This window comes from Schistocerca nitens, chromosome 3 (assembly GCF_023898315.1).
Source record: "Schistocerca nitens isolate TAMUIC-IGC-003100 chromosome 3, iqSchNite1.1, whole genome shotgun sequence".
Taxonomy (NCBI): Eukaryota; Metazoa; Arthropoda; class Insecta; order Orthoptera; family Acrididae; genus Schistocerca; species Schistocerca nitens.
Genome location: NC_064616.1, coordinates 833,315,219 through 833,337,986, shown reverse-complemented (window position 1 = coordinate 833,337,986; position 22,768 = coordinate 833,315,219). Strand labels below are relative to the sequence as shown.

Genomic DNA, 22,768 nt, shown 5'->3' with positions numbered 1-22,768 from the left:
TGTTGTGATTTTTTGGAGGAGCTTGTGGCACTGTCTCTTGTGGTTAGAGGTCCCTTCCACTGCTGTAACACATTGCATGTACTGTATACTGTCATATTTTGTAAACAAAAATGGCATTGGGAAAATAGCTGGGACCAGGAGGGGGAGGAGCTCGAATGGAAAGAAGTGGGTATGGTGACGAGTGGCTGGCAGAAGTGATGAAGATTTGTGGCTTTGCACATGGGGCCCAAGCACAACACTCACAATCTGCATCATTGTTTCCAGAGTTGATCATGGTCCTCTGCTTTGGAGGCAAGTGGAGTGTCTCAAACAAAGGCTTCGTTGACTCTGTGGTGGTTTCTACTGCCGATTTCTGAAACTTCTAGCTACAAATAGGCCTGACCTTATCAGTGGTGTCAGTATAAGACAAGGATCAGTGATCATGATATCATAGCAATGGTGGTTACAAAAGTTAATCAAACTACCAATACAGCCAGGACAACACTTTTGCTACAAAGAGCAGATAAGCAGTTGTTAGCATATCACTTAGACAATGAATGAGTACCAATATGATGAATGTGGAGGAATTACAGGCAAAGTTTAAACACATTGTAAATCATGCTCTGGAGAAGTATGTACCGAGTCAGCAGATTAAGCATGGGAAAGACCCATTGTGATTTAATAACAAAATTCAGGAAATGCCGATGAAGCAAAGGCTGCTGCACTCTCAGTTCAAAAGACAACGCGCAAATGATGATAGGCAAAAGTAAGTAGAGTTTCATGTGTCTGTTAAAAGATTAATGTGCGAGGCATGCAACAACTACCACCATCATACCTTAGCAAAAGAGCTTGCTGAAAACCCGACAAAATTCTAGTCCTTTGTAAAACAGCTAAGCGGTTATAAGGATTCTATCCATTCACTTGTTGACCAGCCTGGTGTGGCAATCAAAGGTAGCAAAAGGAAACCTGAAGTTTTAAATTTCATGTTTAAGAAATTGTTCACACAGGAGAATGGTACAAACATACCTTCATTTGACTAACGCATAAATTCCCATAAGAAGGATGTAGTAATAGGGGCCCCTGGTGTAGAGAAGCAACTGAAAGAGTTGAAAACAAGAAAGTTGTCAGGTCCAGATGGAATCACAATTCAGGTTTATGAATAGTAGTCTACAGCACTGGCCTCTTATTTAGCTTGCATTTATCACTAATCTCTTGCCCAGCACAGCATCCCGAGAGACTGGCAAAAAGGGTAGTTGACTCCTGTATACACTATGTGATCAAAAGTATCCGGACACCTGGCTGAAAATTAATTAAAAGTTGCTGGCGCCCTCCATCGGTAACGCTGGAATTCAATATGGTGTTCCCCATGCTTAGCCTTGATGACTGTGTCCACTCTCACAGGCATACGTTCAGTCAGGTGCTGGAAGGTTTCTTGGGGAATGGCAGCTCATTCTTCATGGAGTAGTACACTGACGAGAGATATCAATGTTTGTCGGTGAGGCCTGGCACGAAGTCTGCGTTCCAAAACGTCCCAAAGGTGTTCTATAGGATTCGAGTCAGGACAGTCATTACAGGGATGTTATTGTCATGTAACCACTCTGCCACAGGTCGTGCATTATGAACAGGTACTCAATCACGTTGAAAGATGCAATCGCCATCCCCGAATTGCTCTTCAACAGTGGGAAGCAAGAAGGTGCTTAAAACATCAATGTAGGCCTGTGCTGTGATAGTGCCACGCAGAACTACAAGGGATGCAAGCCCCCTCCATGAAAAACATGATCACACCATAACACCACTGCCTCCGAATTTTACTGCTTCCACTACACATGCTGGCAGATGACGTTCACTGGGCATTTGCCATACCCACACCCAGCCATCGGATCGCCACATTGTGTACCGTGATTCATCATGCCACACAACATTTTACCACTGTTCCATTGTCCAATGTTTATGCTCCTTACACCAAGCGAGGCGTCATTTGGCATTTACCGGCGTGATGTGCAGCTTATGAGCGCACCCGCTCGACTGTGAAATCCAAGTTCTCTCACCTCCCACCTAACTGTCATAGTACTTGCAGTGGATCCTGATGCAGTTTGGAATTCCTGTGTGATTGACTGGATAAATGTCTGTCTACTACACATTACGACCCTCTTCAACTGTCGGCGGTGTCTGTCAGTCAACAGACGAGGTCGGCCTGTACGCTTTTGTGCTGTATGTGTCCCTTTGCATTTCCACTTCACTATCACATCAGAAACAGTGGACCTAGGGATGTTTAGAAGTGTGGAAATCTCACGTACAGACGTACGACACCAGTGACACTTGATGACGTTCAAAGTCCATGAGTTCCGCGGAGTGCCCCATTCTGCTCTCTTACAATGTCTAATGACTACTGAGGTCGCTGTTATGGAATACCTGGCAGTAGGTGGCAAGGATTTGGAAAGCATTGCTTGTCTGAAAATCAAATAGTCCTTTTCTCACAATATCCTGCGAACTATGGATTAAGAGCAACAGGCAGATTCCACATTTCGAGATCTGAAAATCATTTGACATGGTACCCCACTGCAGACTGTTAATGAAGGTACGAGCATACAGAATAGGATCCCAGGTATGTGAGTGGCTCAAAGACTTCTAAGGTAGTAGAACCTAGTATGTTGCTCTAGACAGAGGGTGTTCATCAGAGACAGGAGTATTTTCAGGAGTGACATAGGAAAGTGTGATAGGACCAGTATTATTCTCTGTTGACACAAATGATCTGAAGGAGAGGGTGAGTAGCAATCTCCGACTTTATTGATGACGGTGTAGTTTATGAGGAAGTATTGCTGTCGAGCAACTATAAAAAGATATAAGATGGCTCAGATAAAATTTCTAGTTTTTATAATGAAAAGCAGCTAGTTACAAAAGTAGAAACCTGAAAGTTAATGCAAATGAATAGGAAAAAACAATCCCGTAATGTGCTGCTCAACATCACATTGATTGAATATCTAGGCATAACATCGGGAAGCGATATGAAATCGAACGAGCTTGTAAGGACTATAGTAGTGAATGCAAATGGTCGACTTTGGTTTATTAGGATAATTTTAGCTTAATTTTTTTGCGATCTGTAGAGAGAGCGCATACAGAACACCAGTGTGACATATTCTTGAATACCGCTCAACTGTCTGGATCCCCACCAGGTCAAATTAAAGAAAAACATCTAAACAGTTCAAAAGGTGGGCTGCTAGATTTGTTACTAGTAGGTTCAATCATCATACAAATATTTTGGGAATTCAAATGGAAATCCCTGGCATTAAAGTAACATTCTATAGTGACCCAGAACCACGTTCCGACAACGACGAAGTGTATCAGAGCTACAGATTGCACTGTAATGACAAGGTCTATTAAAGTGTGAGGGGGATTTGTCCAGTGCATGCCTGGAGGCGTCAGTCATATGGCATCATCTGTAAATACATTTACTGATGAAGCAAAATTTACAAAGGTATGGCTTCTTCAAAGCTGCAGGTAGTGGCGGGACACGGGTGCACGTCCCACGAAGGAATGCTGACGCCCTGCCAGCATGTTGTGACATCACAGCCACAGGTCAGTGGCTCAGGTGTGTGTGTGTGGTGCTGCTGACACTGGTCACCCAGTATGGATCAACCAAGGCTGCAGCAGATGCTCTCGAGTTGGCCAGGAGGGTACGCAGATGCACCATGGCTGATCTGTGTGAAGTGTGAAGATGGCAGTTTGTAGATCAACCCCAATGACTAAACGGGGGGGAGGGGGGAGGGGGGGGGGAGGGTAGGCTGCACACCAGCCCTCTCATTGGCGATGACCCAGTAGGCAGCACTGGCTGGACACAGCTATGGTATGCATCACTGTTGGCTGCCTCAGTGTGTAAGTTGGCAAGCAGGTAGCAGGCTGGCCACAATCAAACAGCTCATCGTGATTTCTCAGAAACTCATTAGACCATCATTCCCTTTGGTTCTTAGAAAAGAACAGAATGGTGGTACGACAGGATGCGTTCTTGTGCTCCAAAAGCTGCATTATTTACAAGAGTCTGAGCCTCGCCTACAACATTGAGGCTCTGGACACATGAGTATATTTGTCCACATTTATCAGACCAGTCAGCACTTCTTACCTCACTCTGGTAATTTCAATAATGATTGCAGGCCATCAAGCTCAATGTTTGTCTTTGCAGCAGTGCTCAGATGCGGAGTCACATAGTGTTTTCTTACAGTGTCTTGCTAAGCAGTACAGCACTGTATGCATTTCTGTCTGGTTCAGCTCTGACTTATTCCATTCCAGGCTCACCAGGTGGACCTTAAATAAAATTTTTAAGCCTGTGAAACCAAATTATTCTGCTGTGCACCAAGTCTTTTTGGGGAACATTGGTGAGTAAATTTAGTGACATGGCATTTGAAGCTGACCGTAGAATAAGTGCCACAAAGGAAAGATAAGAGAAATTAGGGCTTGTATGGGAGAATACAGACAGTCTTTTACCCTTCATTCAATTTGTGGGTGGAATGAGAAAAGAAATGACCAGCAGTGTTACAAAGTACACTCCACTGTGCACCATGCAGTGGTTTGCCTAGTATGTATGTAGATGTAGATGTACACTTACACCAAGAATTGCATGAGAATTATTTCCAGAATTATGTACATTTCTGTCAGTGAGCATAGCAACAAATTCTTGTAAACTGTAACTATTACTCAAATGTTCCTTTGCCTTCAGCAGAAGATGTTAATGTGTTAACAGTTTTTACAGTGTGAGGTGCTGCACAAGGGATATTTTTTGTGAATGTTGTTCAACCTTGTTGGCCAATGGGGTGGTGTAGGGAGCGTGTGATGCTTCTGGCATGATCACACAAGGGACTGCTCAGAGGCACAGCTCTCTCTTATGCACCAGCACTTGTCCTGTTACCACACTCCTTTTCTGCATACCCAAGCCACGAGTTAGAGTTCCATATGCTGTACTTTTGGTTCCTGTGGTTGCCTCTCCCCTTCTTCAGGCAATAATGTATATCCTCTTAGTGACAAAAGAAATAAGCGTGTCATTTCTTATTAAAAGTAGATTTCAGCACCACAAATCCTACATAACCTTCCACAGTTAACAGTAATTGAAAATGACAAATATATAAATTCTCGCATTTCAATTTTTTGCTGTGATTTTTTGTTTTTATACTTCAAGAAAGCCACTGCATTCCTCAGGGTGATATATACCATAAAACCATTGAAAGCCTCAAAAATTAAGAGCTCCACAAGCAATGCATGAAGGCATTTTTGGTGCGAATATTGTTAGCAAAAGGAACCATGTTAACATTGCTAAGTACCATGCGATATGGCGACAATTTTTGTGGCAAGCCAAACATACCTGCAAATTTTCTTGAAAGCTGGAGCCTTCAATCAATTAAGGATCCAGGCATCAGTTACATTACTTCCATTTGTGAATTACGTTTTCTCTGCAGTGACAAATGGCACATCTGTAATGGGTGAATTTAATTCTTCACCTGTCAGTGAAAGTATGTATCATAAGGTTGAGAGAACAGCCTACACTTCAGCAGAATTACTTTTAATTAACACTTCAATATTCTGTTTTCATGGGCAACCAGGCCATCGTGTGAGGCAGGATAGCTTTGCCCAATCCACACGCGAATAATGTACAGAAATGCCTCAACTGTTCCATATGGTCAGAAAACTTAGTCCAAAACCTGATGATAGGCATCTTTTGCGAGCTTTCCCAATTTTGTGGTGGTTGTGTACACATTATTGTTTTACTTGAGCACTGCCTTTGCTGCTGACTTCTTGGAGAAGAACAAAAACTGTTGGTAGCTGTTTTCCAGCCATTGGGCTGTTTGCAACTGTGCATGCTCGTCAGTACAAAACAACTATCGCAATGGAGGACTGAAGTGACAAGCAGAGGATCCACTAGAGCTAAATATAAAATTAGCTATTTTTTTACAGAGGCTAGAAACAATGGATGTGCAGTTACTACACAACCAAAGTAACAGTGGGCAGTGGCTGCAGCAGCCTTATTTCTGGGGGAAGTTTTGAATACAAAGCCTTAAATAGTGGGACCAATTCTTTCAAAAGGAAAAATGGAATTTGGCAGTGCCTTGTCACCAAATACATCAGTACCAAAGACAAGTGCACATTTGATGAATTATTGGGAATAGCAACATTGTTTCAACTTTAAACCTCCACTAAAATTCCTCAATTCACCCTCGATTTCATTGTAAGTAAGGATTGAACAGAATGTGGGTATCACATCTCTCGTAAGACAACACTGTTTTGAGGTGAGAAAGAAATAGCTGTAGGCCAACTAAAACAAAGAAATTTATCATCAAGTTTTGGAAAACGTTTTGTGCTTATTTGTAAAAATGGAGCTGTTTCTGTACATTGTTGACTTGCAGGATGGGCAAAGCTCGTTCTCCTTATACAATAGACTGGTTATTCATGAAACCATAATATCACCTTGTTCATTAAAAGTAATTCCACTGAAGTGTATGCTGTTTTGTCAAGCCTACAACATATGATTATACTGACAAGTGAACCATTATGTTCATTCACTACAAAAGTGCCCTGTTCTCGTCGCACAGCAAATGGAAATCACAAGTAGAAGTGATGCAATAAAAAAAATAAAAACTTAGATTCATAATCAGTTGTAGGTTCCAGTTTTTGAGCAAATGGTTTGATCTGCTTGGTTTGTGGCAAAATTATCACCAGATGGGGAGGTATTTAGCAGCATTAACGAGGCTGCTTTTCCTAATTACAATCTCACTATAAATTGTGATTGTGGCATATGAGCCTTCACTCACTGTCCGTGGTGCTCCGAATTTTAATGCTTTGAATGTGTTAATGATATGCTAGCGTGTGTGTTTGGATCTTATGAGCATTCAATGCCGAGGTCATCAGCACCCTTACACTCATTAAACAACTGATTTGGAGATAAACTCTAAAATTGTTGCACACTCGTGCAATCTAAATTACCACAGGGTCACCACATCACATGCTCTGAAACAACTTAGAAAGCGGGAAAGAAGCTGTAGATGAAATTAAAACTCAGAGAAAACAAAACACAGAAGAGCTAAAGGAAAGCACAGGGAAATGTGACTGGCTGACCACCTTCAAAAAAACTTGGGTGAGCAAGTCACCCTGTTGATACATTAAAACTAGCTCCCTAAAATCTTGGGGAAAAATGTTGGACAATCCACAAAACTTTAAAACTTGAACCACATTTGTTTGGATGTTACATACAATAGAGTGCAGATCCATTAGCAAAATCCGCCACAGCCCACTGGTTGGAAAATAAAACACAGTGCAATAAAATGTGGCACACACTTATCTGCATGGCTCAAGCACCACACATTGGAGGGCCCTCTCTGAAGACTAGTAAGAAGGCTGGAAAGATGTACGCCACAGTGGAGTTGTGGGCATTACTACACAGAACTTATTGCCTGTCACTTCCAGCCACTCGTCTTCCCATTGACACATGACTTTGTACCTCAACAGTGAGGTGATAGCATGCAGGGGGATGGCACACTGAAATGATTGAGGATCACTACACGCCTCCTTGGCTGCTAGATCTGCCCTTTTGTTCCCCGCAAGACCCATGTGTCCTGGTATGCAGCAGAATGACACCTTTCCCAGCTGTTGTAGTTGGCAAAGGGCATCCTGGATTACTTGACCCACTGGGTACAAATGTTGGCGACAGTGAAGCGAACTCAAGGAATCAGAACAGACAAATTTAGCACTGGTAGACCATCTCATCTGCTCCAGTGTCCGCAAGATCACATATATTCCTATGTCAAAGACAGTAAATTCTTGATGCAGGTGGACCTTGAGGACACGATCTGGGAAAATGACAGAGCAACCAACAGAGCCGTGCAGTATCACGAGTCTCAGAATTGTTGGATCTGAAGTGCAATTTTCCCCTCTCTACAGTATCACCGTAGTGACAAAATGCTGATCCTGCCTGGCATTGGCAGCAGTTTGTGCAAAATTCTCCGCCAGCAGCTGAGAGATGGCTCCAGGCGCTGTTATTGATAAACAACTGCATTTACCAGAAAGCCTCCTGAAGTTTTCTTATATTTTCGTAGACCAAGTGGAATGGTTGACAGAGTCCAGGAATGCTTGCCATGACCTTTTCTTGCTCTCCTTAATTATGCATCAAGCCTTGGCTTTTGTGACTCTAAAGGCTATGAGGTTGTCTGCTGTAGTGTGGCATTTAACATGTTGAAGAGTCGTACACCTGTCCCACATGGCTGAACAGCACTCACCTGTCGACCAAGGTACATGTCACCTCTCAAGGTGACCCGAGGATTTTGGGATGGATAAGTCAGTGGCATCATGGATCAGTCATGTGATGTGGTCCATCCATTCCTGGATGCTGTTGCAATGTTCAAACACAGCCAGCTGGCTGAACCGCGTCCAGTTAGTGCTGCTGACCATCCATCTTGGTGGCTTCTCTTCAGGTAGTGCTCCATCCAGTAGATGAACGAGGAGTGGGAAGCGGTCACTGGAATGAAGGTCATCAATGACCTCCCACTGAACAGTCAGAGGGCTGGAGAGCAGAAAGAGAGGTCGATGGCTGAAAATGACCCAGCAGCAGTGCAGAAATGAGTGAGTACCTGTGTTGAGTATGCACAGCTCATTAGACATCATGAGGCTCTCCAAAACCTGGCCTCCAAGGCAAATAGAGGTCGAGCCCCACTAGACATGATGGGCACTGAAGTCTCCCAACAGAAGAAATGGTCGTGGGAGTTGTTCCACAAGATCTACGAGAGCCTCACAGTCTTTTACATCTTGTGGAGGTAGATACAGAGAGCAAACAGTGATCATCTGACACCATGAATTTTGACAGCAACTGCTTGCAGGTCAGCAGCCAGGGAGAGAGCAGAGGAGGGGTGCTCATTACTGACAAACACAGCTCTGTCCCCAGTCAAGTTGTCCTTTCGGTGAAGGATATAGCCACATAGCACAGAGGTGTCAGTGGCTTTAAAATGTGTTTCCTGCAAACACAGGCATAGGGGGCATTCCTACACTAGCAGTTTCAGTTCTATATGGGTCCTGAACCCACTAAAGTTCCACTGTAATACGGGAGCCATCTATCACTGGGGCTGCACTTTCACCCTGTCTTTCCACTGGGGAGGGGAGCCCATAATGGGTGGGGCCTCAGTCTTGGGGCAAGATGATTGCCCCAGTTCAACATCAAGGTACATTAGTTCCACCAGAGTCCTGAGTGATGCCGGATAGTATGACATTAACATTGTCTAAATGTTTATTTCCCCAACTCCGTTGGTGTTGGATACTTGGCTTTTGATTTTTTTGTCCTGGGTATACTTCAGAGCCAAAACCGGGGCAGTGGTAGTGAGACCACTGGACAAGACCCGTGGACAGACTAAAGTTTTGGAGGAGCAGGGAGCTCTGCGACATTAGCGACAACAAAATTGACTGATGCTTTGGGAGGAAGGGTAGGCTTTGAAGGAATTGCGGTGGCAAAAGTGCACTGGCAAATACAGGTGCTAGTGCTGACACTAGCATCCTCCATTTGGGTAGCTGCATTGGCCTTCTGAACTGGTTGTTTAAGAGCAGACAAAAAGGAGGTAGCAAACTTTGGGGGTTGCAAGGCCTTATCGATATTTCTGGCCTCTCTATACAAGATATCTTTATTTGTCTTCATTTCCTGTATCTTCAAGAAAGACACTGCAGTCCCTAATCCAGACAGGGTGATCGTCAGAGCACTTTACACACTTAGGAGATGAACAACCAGCACCTTCATGGACAACCTTATCACATTTACAAGTTGCTGCTCTCTTAAAACCTGAGGTGGTGTGCCCAAACCACTGGCATGTATAACAGCGCATTGGGTTAGGAAAATAAGGCCACATGGTGGGGTGGGAGGAAACCAGACTTAACATGCTCTGGAAGCTTTGTGCTGCTGAAAGTCAGTATCTATGAGTACAGTTTCACAAGATAACCATCCACCAATTTCATTATGTTATGTACATCAATGACACCTTCCTGGGACCACTCAGCTTTCACTTCTTCTTGGGGAATGTCAACCAGAGCCTAGTCACAACACCTTGTGCAGTTCCCTTTCTATTGCATACTGCCCAAAGCACTGAACTACCTGAATGTTCTTCACTTGTTAGGAATTAGACGTTTCTACCAGCAGGGGGCCATTTGACAAGCGTTTGACAGATTTTAAACTTCCATCAATTCCCTCTAAACCTTTTTGTTTGTACAAAGGTAACACTTTCTCAAACCAACTCTCTTTCCATTTGGTTATAAGAAATAAATGCTGGCCACCAGCATACCTTCTGTTACTCAATACTGACAATGTCTGTGTAATTCTCAAGTCTGGAGCACTGGCTACACAAGCCCTCTAGTTTGAATGAGTGCTGGTATCCACCAGCAGCCCACCCTTTCCTCTGGGAAGAGGAAGAGAAGATTTCGAAGGATCCATGCTGCTCCCATGAGTAGACAGGGAAATAAGGGTCCACTCAGACAAAGCCCCACGTGCCTGTGTAAGCCTTATACAACTGATGTGTGGCAGTTTTCCAAAACGTTGCTGGCGACAACTGTTCCACCTCACCAGTGTGCAACACACCTTGAGATCAAGGTTTTTTTTTTTTTTTTTAAATGGAGGCTTATTCCATCCTCGCAATCCAGGCTGTCAAGCCATGATGCCCATTCCCTGAGACACACAACATTCCACTGCCATGATGCATGGTGGTTGCTGAAGCATGCCCAGAGCTTACAGTGAAAGAGGACTGGTGGCATTTACCCGTCCCCAGCTCAGGAACCCTAGGATCACCGTGCCTGTACCCAGTAAACGAATACTAAGCCCCTGACGTGATATGCTACCAAGTACCCAGCACTGGATGGGTATGTATTCCTTCTAATTTTCTTATAGTCCATCTCCATCTCTTCCACCCCCCTACCTCCTCCACTCCCCTCCCCCCTCTCTGTCCACCTGCTCCACCCATCCCCTTCCTCCCTCCCCCCCCTCCCCCCCCACTATCTCTCCCTCTATTTCTTACCAAGCTGAATGCTACGTTTATGTGAATACATGATATGTTTTTGAACATTTCTTGAGGAGAGGAAGCAGATTACGAAATTAAAAATACAGGGTGGTTTTTAAAAAATACATACTGCTGTTCATACCTTCCTCATGAACAAAGATACAAGAATGGTAATCATGATGGTTAATGCTTCCATGGTAGCTAAACAACACTTCCTTGATACATTTATTATTTTGCTTCTGGACACAAAAGTTATCTGGGGTGGCCAAGATAAGTTATCTAGTGGATAACATCAGAAGCTCTATGAGGCTTTTCATGGACAACGCTATCATCCATGTGAAGGTTGGGAAGTCAGAAGTCTCTATCATGTTGCAAGACGACCTGCAGAAGATAGGTGGCTGGTACGGGACTGGCAATTTATTCGTAAGGGAAATGAATTTTATGCACTGCACATAAATAGGCAAAGAGATCTAACTATTCCATTACGCTATTGGCAAAAGAATGAATGAAAATAATAACTACTGCGAAACACCTAGGAGTATCTGTCTGAAGTGAACTAAAGTGGAATGACCAGATGAAACTAATTGTGAGAAAAGCAGCTGCCAGGTTGACATTCATTGGGAGGGGGGATCTACACCACTTTTTTGCCTGATTATTAGATATTATTCATCAGTATGGAATCCTTACCAGCTAGGATGGGGGGGGGGGGGGGGAGGACAAAAGTGAGGAAGTCCAATGAAGAACAGAAAATTTCATCATGGGATTGTTTACCAAGCACAAGAGCATTACAGAAATGTTTAACACAAGACATTTTAAGATAGGTACTGTGTACCAGAGATACGTTTACTGTTGATATTATGAGTGTGACCATTTCAATTCAAAAGGAATCGAGCGACATTTTACTTCCTCCCACTTACATCTCACGAACTGACCACAACAAGATAATCAGAGAAATTAGAGCTCCTATGGAGGTTTATCAATAGTTTCTTTCCCACCCAGCATTCGTCAATGGATCACAGAAATGGGAAAATCACAGTGGTGCTAGAAACACCCTCTGCCACACAACATAAAGTGTGCACGCAGAACTGAAAGTTAATTTATATGCCAGTCTTATTATTCTCAAAGTGTCACAATGAGACTAGTAAAAAATTTTGTGTCTCTGTATGTGTTGCGTGGGTGCCCAGCTCCCACTACAAGGATACATTGCTCAGACAAATTTCTTTGCAACACATTACAATTTAATGCTTAGTTTTGATTTTTAACAGTTCAGACTGACACCTTCACCTCTTCCCAAGACATCCAGTCAAAATTACCAAAAACTTCAATAGTTGGTTTAGCAGTCATTTTCTCGTCATATTGTTTTCACTTGTAAGATCATTTAATTATTTCAATGGTGAACTCAAAATTCAAAAAGCGGATTACTGATTGACGCATTCTAAAATATTACCGATGTACTCACCATACAGAGAGATACAAGGAAACGCTTGAAGTGTCCTGAGGTGTCATCTTTTAAATCATGTTCCAGGGTTCTTCCATACACTGAAAGAGTATAGAATTACATGTATATAAAAACTAATACACTGGACATTATAATAAATATAAGAACAATCAACATGTACACAATGTTACATATGTACTGAAATGCACATAAAAATAAATTCAAAGTTCAACACTTGCAAGAATGACAGACTTAACTGCTGTGTTATCTTGTTAAAAATGAATTGTCTGACATGGAAGCCCTCTGTCAGCAGCTGACAGTTAATCATTAGTTCTGCAAGGGATCACAGTTTCACATGAGGCTCAGGAGCCCAACACATTACTTCATGGTCACACATATCGTCATTATTTTAATGATGTCCTGTATTATTCTGAAGGCCTTAACCCTCCAAAGAGCCAGAAACAATAAAAGGTTATTTATTGAACCTGAGAAATCTCTCACTGTGATGACATGCAGATATGAGGCTGTCATACATTTTGAACGTCACAAAATTACAAAATGTAAGGATTACATTAAACATTTAATAAAATAATACAAATTATTCACACACACCATGGCTATGAGAAAAACAGTGGTTATGTTAATATGAAAAATAGATACTGCATAGAGTACTTGTTCACATATCATTATGTATAAAGTGCACACTGTTTGCATCTGGTACTCTAAGCCTTTTACAGAACAGAACGAGCATTTCTGCAACAAGAAACACAGTACTCAGTTCATCAAATGTGTAGTACAAGCTACATACACTATTTATTACCTTTCACCTGCAAATAACCTATTTAAGTGTGTCATCTATCCATACATCCAAGAAACTTCATCACTATAAAACAATAACTGACTATGTGACCATTTCTAATGGTGACACGCAATAAGCATAAAGTCATGGTGATGAAACTATACTTAGTAACAGTCTTGTTTAACTAACTCATAAGGTTTATGACTGTTGTCCCATTGCGTTGGTGTCAGCTTCAAAGATAATTGGTCCACACAATATGAAAACTAGTGTCATGTGAGCTGACAGATACATTTGACATTAAAGTGCCTATTATGCAATACTTCCCTAATGTGCTATACCTCTACTTTGCTGAACTCTGGTGGAGAGTTTTTTAAAAAAAGAGAGAGAAAGAGAGAGAAAGAGAGAGAAAGAGAGAGAGAGAGAGAGAGAGAGAGTCTAGCACGTTCAAGGATGACACAGTGCCGAGTACATCATTGTTGAGCTAGACAGAGTGTGTAGAGGCCATTATAAAATTTATAATGTAGGAAGTTTTTGTGGCATTGGTGCTAAGTAAATATTTGTGTTCAGAGTTAAGTGGATATTACTGTGCTCTTATTGTTGTTTTTGTGATGGAATTACCTATAATTATTGACAATTATGTTTGTTTTCAAAGGAACATTGTTAGCAGAGCAAGACTTGTTTGTGCAAACATGGCGTGATTTCAAATATGTGATAGTGTCGCACATTAAGGTACCTATCGCATATTGGGGAACTCCTCCTCCCAGAATTTCTTATACATAGCTTATACAATGACACAATACAAAGACAACATTTTTTACATTTATTATAGTAAAACAATAAAATTTGCATTTACTTTTATTTTATTTAAGTACCATGAATGGGGAGTCTTTGAATGGTCCTGCAAGTGGAAACTAGGCAAGTTTTCTGGACCTTCTTACTCTGGCAGCATTTCATTCATAAGATAATCAACATTCCTCCATATTCAAAGAACTAGATTAATAGTATTTATAAAAAATAATATATCAAATACAATTAGAACAGTTTAAGTGTTATGGCGACTATTCCTAATTACTGCACGTACTCTGTGTAGGTGGCATTGGCACCTGGGAGGAAACCTGAGATAAAGAAGCCATGGTTTGTGCCATTACATGTGTGACGAACAGCAAGATCGAGCACTTTAAAGCCTTAAAACTTTTTGCTGACCAAAACACAGGCTGGAAAGGCACTTTAAGAATAAAATTCTTACATCTGAGGAGTTAATGGAGGTTCATTTTGATAGGCCTGTTTTGTCACCTCAACTGAAGATGATCTTATAAAATACTGCCTTGCAATGGAAGAATGATTTCATCCTGTTAAATGTAAGGACATACGAAGCATGGCCTTATGGCCTTCCAGTTACCTATAACGAATAGGCCAAGAAGTCCCTTCAGTTCAGAAAAGCTTCAGCAGGAAAGAAATGGCTCCAAGTTTTCCTTTAAGAGGCATTCCAGTTTGCCAATGAGAACTACTCAGGGTCTCACAGCAGCAATACTGAAAGCTTTTACTCCACAAAATGTGGTGAGATGTTTTTGATATTTGTGAATCTACACTACCTGAAGTCAACCATAATGCACACTGAGCCTTCAATGTTGCTGAAACTGAGGTGACATCTGTTCAGCAAGGTTATTGCTATGAAAGGGAAGAGACAAGTTGCTGCCTTGACATCAGCAGAAAGGAGAAATCTCATCACAGTTGTGGCTTGTATGGAAGCAGCTGGCCATTATTTTCTGCCACTAATCATCTTCCCAAGGAAGAATATGAAGCAGAAACTGACTGATGGTGCACCTGAAGGATCAATAACAGCATGACATCCAAGTGGCTGAATGCAGGCTCATACTTTACTTAGTGGTTTGATCATTTTGTGAACACTGTAAAGCAATCATCAGATGACCCTATCATCCTGATTCTTGATGGCCATTATTCCCACACTGAACACTAATGTATCAGGTAAAGCACATAAAACAGTGTTCATACTGTATGTTTGCCAGTTCACTAGACACACAAAATGCAGCCACTTGATCTGGAATTTATGGGGCCCTTGAAATGTCACCCCATTACAGCCAGGTTATTTGGGGCAGCTTGCAACTGAGCAGTAACAATGGAAGCATCTGTGAATGCCTTCAGGAAAACAGCTCTCATCCTGCATGACACAAACATCTGTAGGGAGTACGATTTATCAGTTCATCACCATGCTGACACTCCTCCAGAAGGTGATGCCAGGAAAGTGAAACTAACCACAGTACAAGAATCTTAACAGAAAAAAATCAGCAGCCGAAGTTAAGAATAAAGTAGGCAAAAAGTTATTCAAAATGTAAAGTAGAAGAATCGTCTAGCAACTCTTCATTTGATGTCCATCTTGACGAGTGTGACGATTCAGACAGCAAAACGCGCGCACTTGCACGCGCACACAGACAGACAGTGTGTTCACAATTAAAGTTCCAGTTTCAAAATGCTGTAGAAAGAGAACCACTGTGCAGATTGATATCAAATTTCAATAGCATATTATTGACAGAGGTGGAAACATCATGGAACAAAACAAAATTTAATGAAAATTTTACCAATGGATAGTGCCCTAAGCATCATAATATGCACTCCAACACAAGTCTGGCACACAACTATTCCCCAGATTGCATCCAAGACTCCCAGCAGGACTGTCTCCGAAGGATCACCTGCTGCTGGTGAAGCTCTTTTAGAAGAACAGTGACTGGTCACACCAATATTCAAGAAAGGAAATAGGAGTATCCCACTGAATTACAGACCCATATCACTGACCTCAGTTTTCAATAGGATTTTGAGCATATACTGTATTCGAACATTATGAATCACCTTGAAGAAAATAACTTATTGATACATAACCAACACGGGTTCAGAAAATATCATTCTTGTGCAACACAGCTAGCTCCCATGAAGTAATGAGTGCTGTTGACAAGGGATCTCAGATTGATTCCATATTTCCAGAAGGCTTTCGATACTGTTCCTCACAAGTGACTATTAATCAAATTGCATGCATTTAGAGGATCATCTCAGTTGTGTGACTGGATTCATGATTTCTTCTCTGAGGGGTCACAGTTCGTAGTGACAGACGGTAAATCATCGAGTAGAACAGAAGTGATCTCTGGCATTCCGCAAGGTAGTGTCATAGGCACTCTGCTGTTCCTGATTTATATAAATGATCCAGGTGATGATCTGAGCAGCCCCCTTATATTGCTTGCAGATGACACTGTAATTTACTGTATAGTGAAATCATCAGACGATCAATTCCAATTACAAAGTGATCTAGAGGGAATTTCTGTATGGTGCGAAAAGTGGCAATTAGCACTACACAAGGGAAAGTGCGAGGTCATCCACATGGGTACTAAAAGAAATCCGATAAATTTTGGGTATATGATAAATCGCACAAATCTAAAGGCTGTCAATTCGACTAAATACCTAGGAATCACAATTACGAGCAACTTAAATTGGAAAGACCACATAGATAATATTCTGGGGAAGGCGAAACAAAGACTGCACTTTGTTGGCAGAACACTTAGAAGATGTGAGAAACCCACTAAAGAGACAGCCTACATTACCCTGGACCATCCTTTGCTGGAATATTGCTGCACAGTATGGGATCCTTACCAGGTAGGATTGATGGAGGACATCAAAAAAGTGCAAAGGAGGGCAGCTCATTTTGTGTTATTGTGCAATAGGGGTGAGAGTGTCACTGATATGATATGTGAGTTGGGGTGGCAGTCACGAAAACAAAGGTGGTTTTTCTTTGCGGCGAGATCTATTTACGAAATTTCAATCGCCAACTTTCTCTTCTGAATGCGAAAATATTTTGTTGACACCCAACTAGTTAGGGAGAAACGATCATCATAATAAAATAAGAGAAATCAGAGCTCGAACAGAAAGATTTCGGTTTTTCTTTTTCCCACGTGTCATTCGAGAGTGGAGTGGAAGAGAAGTAGTATGAAAATCGTTCGATGAACACACTGCCAGGTGCTTAAGTGTGAATTGCAGAGTAACCATGTAGATGTAGATGTAGCTGTAGCAGGAATGTAGCTGTATTGAAGGCACACAGTGTGTAAGACATTGTGAATATGACCCTCAAGGCCCTCTGATCCACTGTGGAACATGTTGTTTACTGATTTCACCTTGTGGCAGAAAACAATGAATACCATGTTGAACACTTCTTGCGTCAGTCTCACAACGATCAGAAAGCAATCTCATTTTGCTTTTGATGTGGTTTTGGCCTCAGGACAATTAAAAATTTATTTTCCATATACAATGTGGTACGACATTGCCATGGTGGATGGGCTTACCTAACTAACAGTGTCACAACTGTTGACTGCCAGACTTGTGCAGTCAAGCACACTGAACAGTCTGGATGGCGTATTGTGCAATTTAAACCACAGCCGGCATATTGTGATTCCTACTATGCCCACTACATGGTGCCAGATGGACGAACATTGTGTACCTGTCAAGAACTCAATGCTTCAGCTTTTCAGCTAGTGGTCTCCTTTAATCCAAAGTATTTACGTTCTACAAGAATGTTCCTACAACAAGTTAATAAATGAAATTTTTTTAGAAGGCAGAACATATCAAATTTTTTGTACACTTACTTTCAGGTGTAACATAATGAGCTGCTATAATCAACCATGATATTCCTCTCCTCCTCCCCCCCCCCCCCCCCCAATAACAAACCATGCAACAGCTATCTTAATTGCAGACGATACTACGTTAATATGCTGCAATCCAAGCTATTCGCAGCTCAAAGTGGAATCCAATACTGCAGCAGGCTTAATTCTGCAGTATTTTAATGAGAACAAACTAAAATTAAACACAAATAAATCTGTCTATATTGAATTTGATCTTGGGAGGCAAAAAACTCATAAAAACCAAATCTTAATGGGTGACGAATACATTAAAAAAAAACAAAAATCGACCAAATTTCTTGGCCTGACACTTGATGCGGAGTTAAACTGGTCTGATCATGTGAATGATATTTGCAAAAAGCTAAGTACTACCATATATGTCCTAAGAAAACTGACACTTTTTTGTAACATCATCACTCTGAGGCAAATATATTTTGCACTATTTGAATCCCATCTAAGCTATGGGATAGAGGTATGGGGATCCAGCAGTAAAGGTAATACGAAAAGTGACTGATCTTACAAAAGAAGGCACTTAGAATTATGGGAAAGAAATGTGCCAGGGAGTCCTGCAGAAATTTGTTTAAAGAATTTAAAATACTAACTGTTCATAACCTGTATGTGCTGAAGATAATCATTATGGCAGTAAACATTAACAAAACACTTAATAAAGAAATACACGATCACAACACTAGAGGTAGAGAGAGACCCCACATCATCTCTCATAGAACAACACTATGAGAAAAGCCCTCACTATGCACGCATAAAACTACTGAATTGCTTCCATCCTAATATCTCCAAATTGCCCATTACAAAACTAAAAACGAAATTAAAATTATGGCTCCTAAACAATCCTATATATTCAATAGACGAGTTTCTCGATTTAGTAAACTCGTATCATGGAAGACCATCTATCTAAAAATATATGTAATCTCAGATCTTAGGCTGTGTCACAAATTGTAAATACTTGAATGTCAGATATGAATACTATGTCACAAACTGTAGAATCCTTAATCTAAATATGGCAATAACAATTTTTTATGTATAGTCCATATATGTAACTCTGTTCTCTCAACTAAAATTAGAAAAAGTTGTGTAGATAAAAGTGCCAGCCAATAATATGTAACCCTAGTAAGTAAGGCTCTGACTTATCCAGAAGACTGGAACAAAAAAAAAAAAAAAATAACCTTTTTGTAATCAGTTGATGTTGGATCAAAATAAATAAATAGATTCAGGACCAAGTCACTCATTTACCAACAGTTTAAAACAAAAATGTGCAACAACAACAGTATACAATTGACGTGTCTTGTTTGGACTGATGATTATTATCCAGTATTGCTATATTTAATTGAATAATTACACTTACTTTTCTCATAGACTGAACAAATTGCACGTATTCCATAGTTGCTTAGTGTGCACAGTATCTCAATAATAGCTTCCTCATCTGTCCCTAGGCCTCTGACTGCATCATTCAATTCTTTAGCATAAAACTGTGGCAGAGGTGTCATCAGCCCAATAATGACATTCTCAAAATTCCCACTCAGTTCACTTTTTAAATTTGATATTAAATCCTGTGGAAGAGCATTACAAGTATTAACAAAAAATTAAAAAATTACTAGTTATGTACTACTAAACAAAGATTTATACATACCACGAATGAAGAAAAAATTACTATTTTGTCTCATCTGTAAACAAGGACAAAGATTATGCTGGGTGGTTACAATTAAGGTGCAGCTACTTACAGAGCTCCAGAGTTGGCTGCAATTATTGTATGGCAGCAAAGCCTGGTAGATATGCTAATGCATTAATGTGGAACCGATTTACGTTGGAAAAAATTAGTTCTGTTCTTGGCCACCAGGTGCAAATTTGGCCCTATGAATGCAAGAAAGATGCACAGAAATGTTTTTATCTGTAATGGATTACGAACCAGACATGGGCAGAAAAAAAAAAGGGCATAATTGTGATTTTTATTATTAACAACTATGGCTTCTCAAATGACAGAGTGGATGTTGTACCATCATAGAAACAGTGTACAGCACCAGATTTGCACCTGGCAGCCAAAATTGGAATCAATATTTTGCAGCAGAAACAGTTTCCGCATTAACGAATTAGCATATCTACCAAGCTTCACTTCCATACGATAATTACAGCCCACACTGGCCATCCGTCAATAGCTTTAATTTCATATTGCCACCCAGTATTTGTAACAACCGAGTATTGTGAAATGTTAAGAAGCACTACATTTTACCACATAACTAAAAGTACAGAATCAAAGACAGATGCTAAGCAAGATGCAAAGAAATTGGATGTGTGTCAACCAGAGTGGACTGCAACAATTGTCTTATTACTACGTACACAAGTGAGTCATCTCTTAAAGCTATTCAGATAATGTCCACATTTTGTAAAACAACTATTTAACTAGTAACACTCTGCTATACCACATTTGTTATTTGCAAGTCAATATTCAATTACTTACAATATGTCTTTACTTACCAAGTAACACAGTCTCTCTCTCTCTCTCTCTCTCTCTCTCTCTCTCTCTCTCTCCCACCTCCATCCAACACAAACCCCACCCTAACCAAGTTCACCTGCCAAACTGCACTCCAGGCACTGTGTATGTGTATATTTGTACTCCAGCTCAAGATAGGATTATTCTGGAAACCAGTCAATTTTCTGTCCTTTTTTGTATGCACCTGTAGATGACACAATGCTTTTGCTTTTTGGTGAGTGGTCTTCCTTACACATACAATGCTACAGCTATTTCTTGGGCCAAACGGGTTAAATTAACATTAAACAGGTGGGAAGGGATAGGGTTCAGTAAGAGCTCAAGAGAAGCCCAGACCCAGTTGCTGACCACAATATCTCAAACTTAACATTCACAATTGCATGGGAGAGGGGGTGGGGGGATGGGACAGAAGAAAGTATACGTGGATCAGAATTACAAACATCTAGCTGTTTGAAGAGCTGTTACCATAGCAACAGCCAGCAAATGTGCTTCTTTGCACTTCATGTGCAGCATTGTCAAATCACTCTGTTACAGCAGGTAGCACTTACTAGCCAGTTGCAGAAAACACTTGCAGCTGGTAACCTAACAGTTGTGACCTACTTTTGTTGGGCACACTCTGGGGTGCAAAGTAAACTTGCTACAACAGCAATGTCTGAAGCTTGTAGCTGAAGTGTGCAGGACAGTGTGGCTGCTAAATGTAATGTTCAGTGACCTGTTCACTTTTCGCATAGTCAGGCACGTGTGCTTGGTGCGGGAATATTTCGAGAAGAAGAGAGAAAAATAGTGTGACTCTACTGCCTCTAATGAGTGCAGTCTAAAGAACTGTAGATGCAATTAAACACACTATGAAAGTTCGCGAGGAAAAAATACTGTGCAGAACAATAAGAGACTGGTTCATCTTGGTTACAGGCACCAAGTAAAAAGAGTGAGATAGGACAATGAGTAACAGACTTTGATGAAACCTAAAAAGATGCTGTTTCTCACCACATATGTGCATATTATGAGAGAAAAGAACATCTGACCTTTATTAAAAAAGAGAGAGAGAGAGAGAGAGAGAGAGAGAGAGAGAGAGAGAGAGAGACTGTGTTACTCTTTACAAGGCAAAATTATTCAGAGGCGGTGAAAACTTTGGTATTAAGAGTGAGCCCTCAGTTTCAGGAACAGCACACCTAACGGACACAAAATTGTAATGAAAAGAAGAGATACCATTGTATGGCATTATCTATTTTTAAGGGACATTGTTAATGTACCATCTGAAGACAAATGTGACTTGATGAAACATAGATAAAAACCAGTCATTCCATCGGAAAAGACTGGTAAATTGGAGTGAGTATAGAAAGTAATATCTAAAATATAATTATACCCTTAGGCAGTTGCAGTGTCTCTCCTATGGACCGACCGTAGCACATAACAGTGCCAAGGAAGGAAGTGACTCGACTACCGTATTTACTCGAATCTAAGCCGCACTTTTTTTCCTCGGTTTTTGTAATCCAAAAAACCACTTGCGGCTTAGAATCGAGTGCAAAGTAAGCGGAAGTTCTGAAAAATGTTGGTAGGTGCCGCCACAACTAACTTCTGCCGTCGAATATATGTAGCGCTACACAGGCATGCTTTGCAGGCACAAAGATAAATACTGGCACCGAAACCTCTGCATCAGTAAATAAATTAAAAGAAAAGGTAGAAGAATGTAAACATTATGCCATGTACTCTTTCGTGTTTGCTGCTATCTCATTTACATCCTGTCTGCCTAATAAACTACGAAACTAGAGTGAGACAACAGCAAACACGGAAGAATATACATATCATGTCATGTTTATATTCGTATTATTCTTATGCTGAATAGTGATACAGTCAGAAATGAAGCACGGCAACTGACTAGATTTTTAAATCTAGGATGACTAATTTCTGTGCAGAATGTAATGTACTAAAGAGAGGTCTGCAAAGATTTTCAAACGGAGAAAAATTTTTGCATCTATCATATGCAGTCTATTATTTGGTTCTTGTTTATCATTATCAAAGAAAGCAGCAGTGTAAGTAACAACAAATAGCAGGCTCTTGCCATTGTTTCGCTTATGAGACAATTCCTCTCTTCTTTTTTTATTGTAAGCTGCGGTAGCGCGCACAAAAGCAAGCCATGCCACAAACACTCATTATCAGAATGTGACAAACAATGCATGACACATTAAAATAATGCAGTTTCAGCTTAGAGTGATGTAAACACCTATAACAAAGAGAACGGCACTTATCAGATCAAAGCAAAATAAGCAATCTGATTCGAACCAGACGAAGCACGTGAAAAAGGAAGGGTACCCGTACAAATAAGGATGGATCGCCTGACACATAGCAATGGCTACTTGGTAAAGCTTAACT

The 22,768-nt window shown here is 40.9% G+C and overlaps 1 protein-coding gene across 4 annotated transcripts in view; it reads right to left on the bottom strand.

Annotated features, from left to right (window-relative positions):
- The window catches only part of LOC126248862 (annexin B9-like), a 145,167-nt gene that overhangs the window by 62,222 nt on the left and 60,177 nt on the right, over positions 1-22,768 (bottom strand). For all 4 annotated transcript variants that reach the window (XM_049950300.1, XM_049950298.1, XM_049950299.1 and 1 more), the window contains exons 4-5: positions 19,259-19,463; positions 12,442-12,521 (exon numbers count right to left, since the gene is read on the bottom strand). In XM_049950300.1, coding sequence (XP_049806257.1) covers positions 12,442-12,521; positions 19,259-19,463 — 285 coding nt within the window. The remainder of the gene's footprint in view (positions 1-12,441; positions 12,522-19,258; positions 19,464-22,768) is intronic.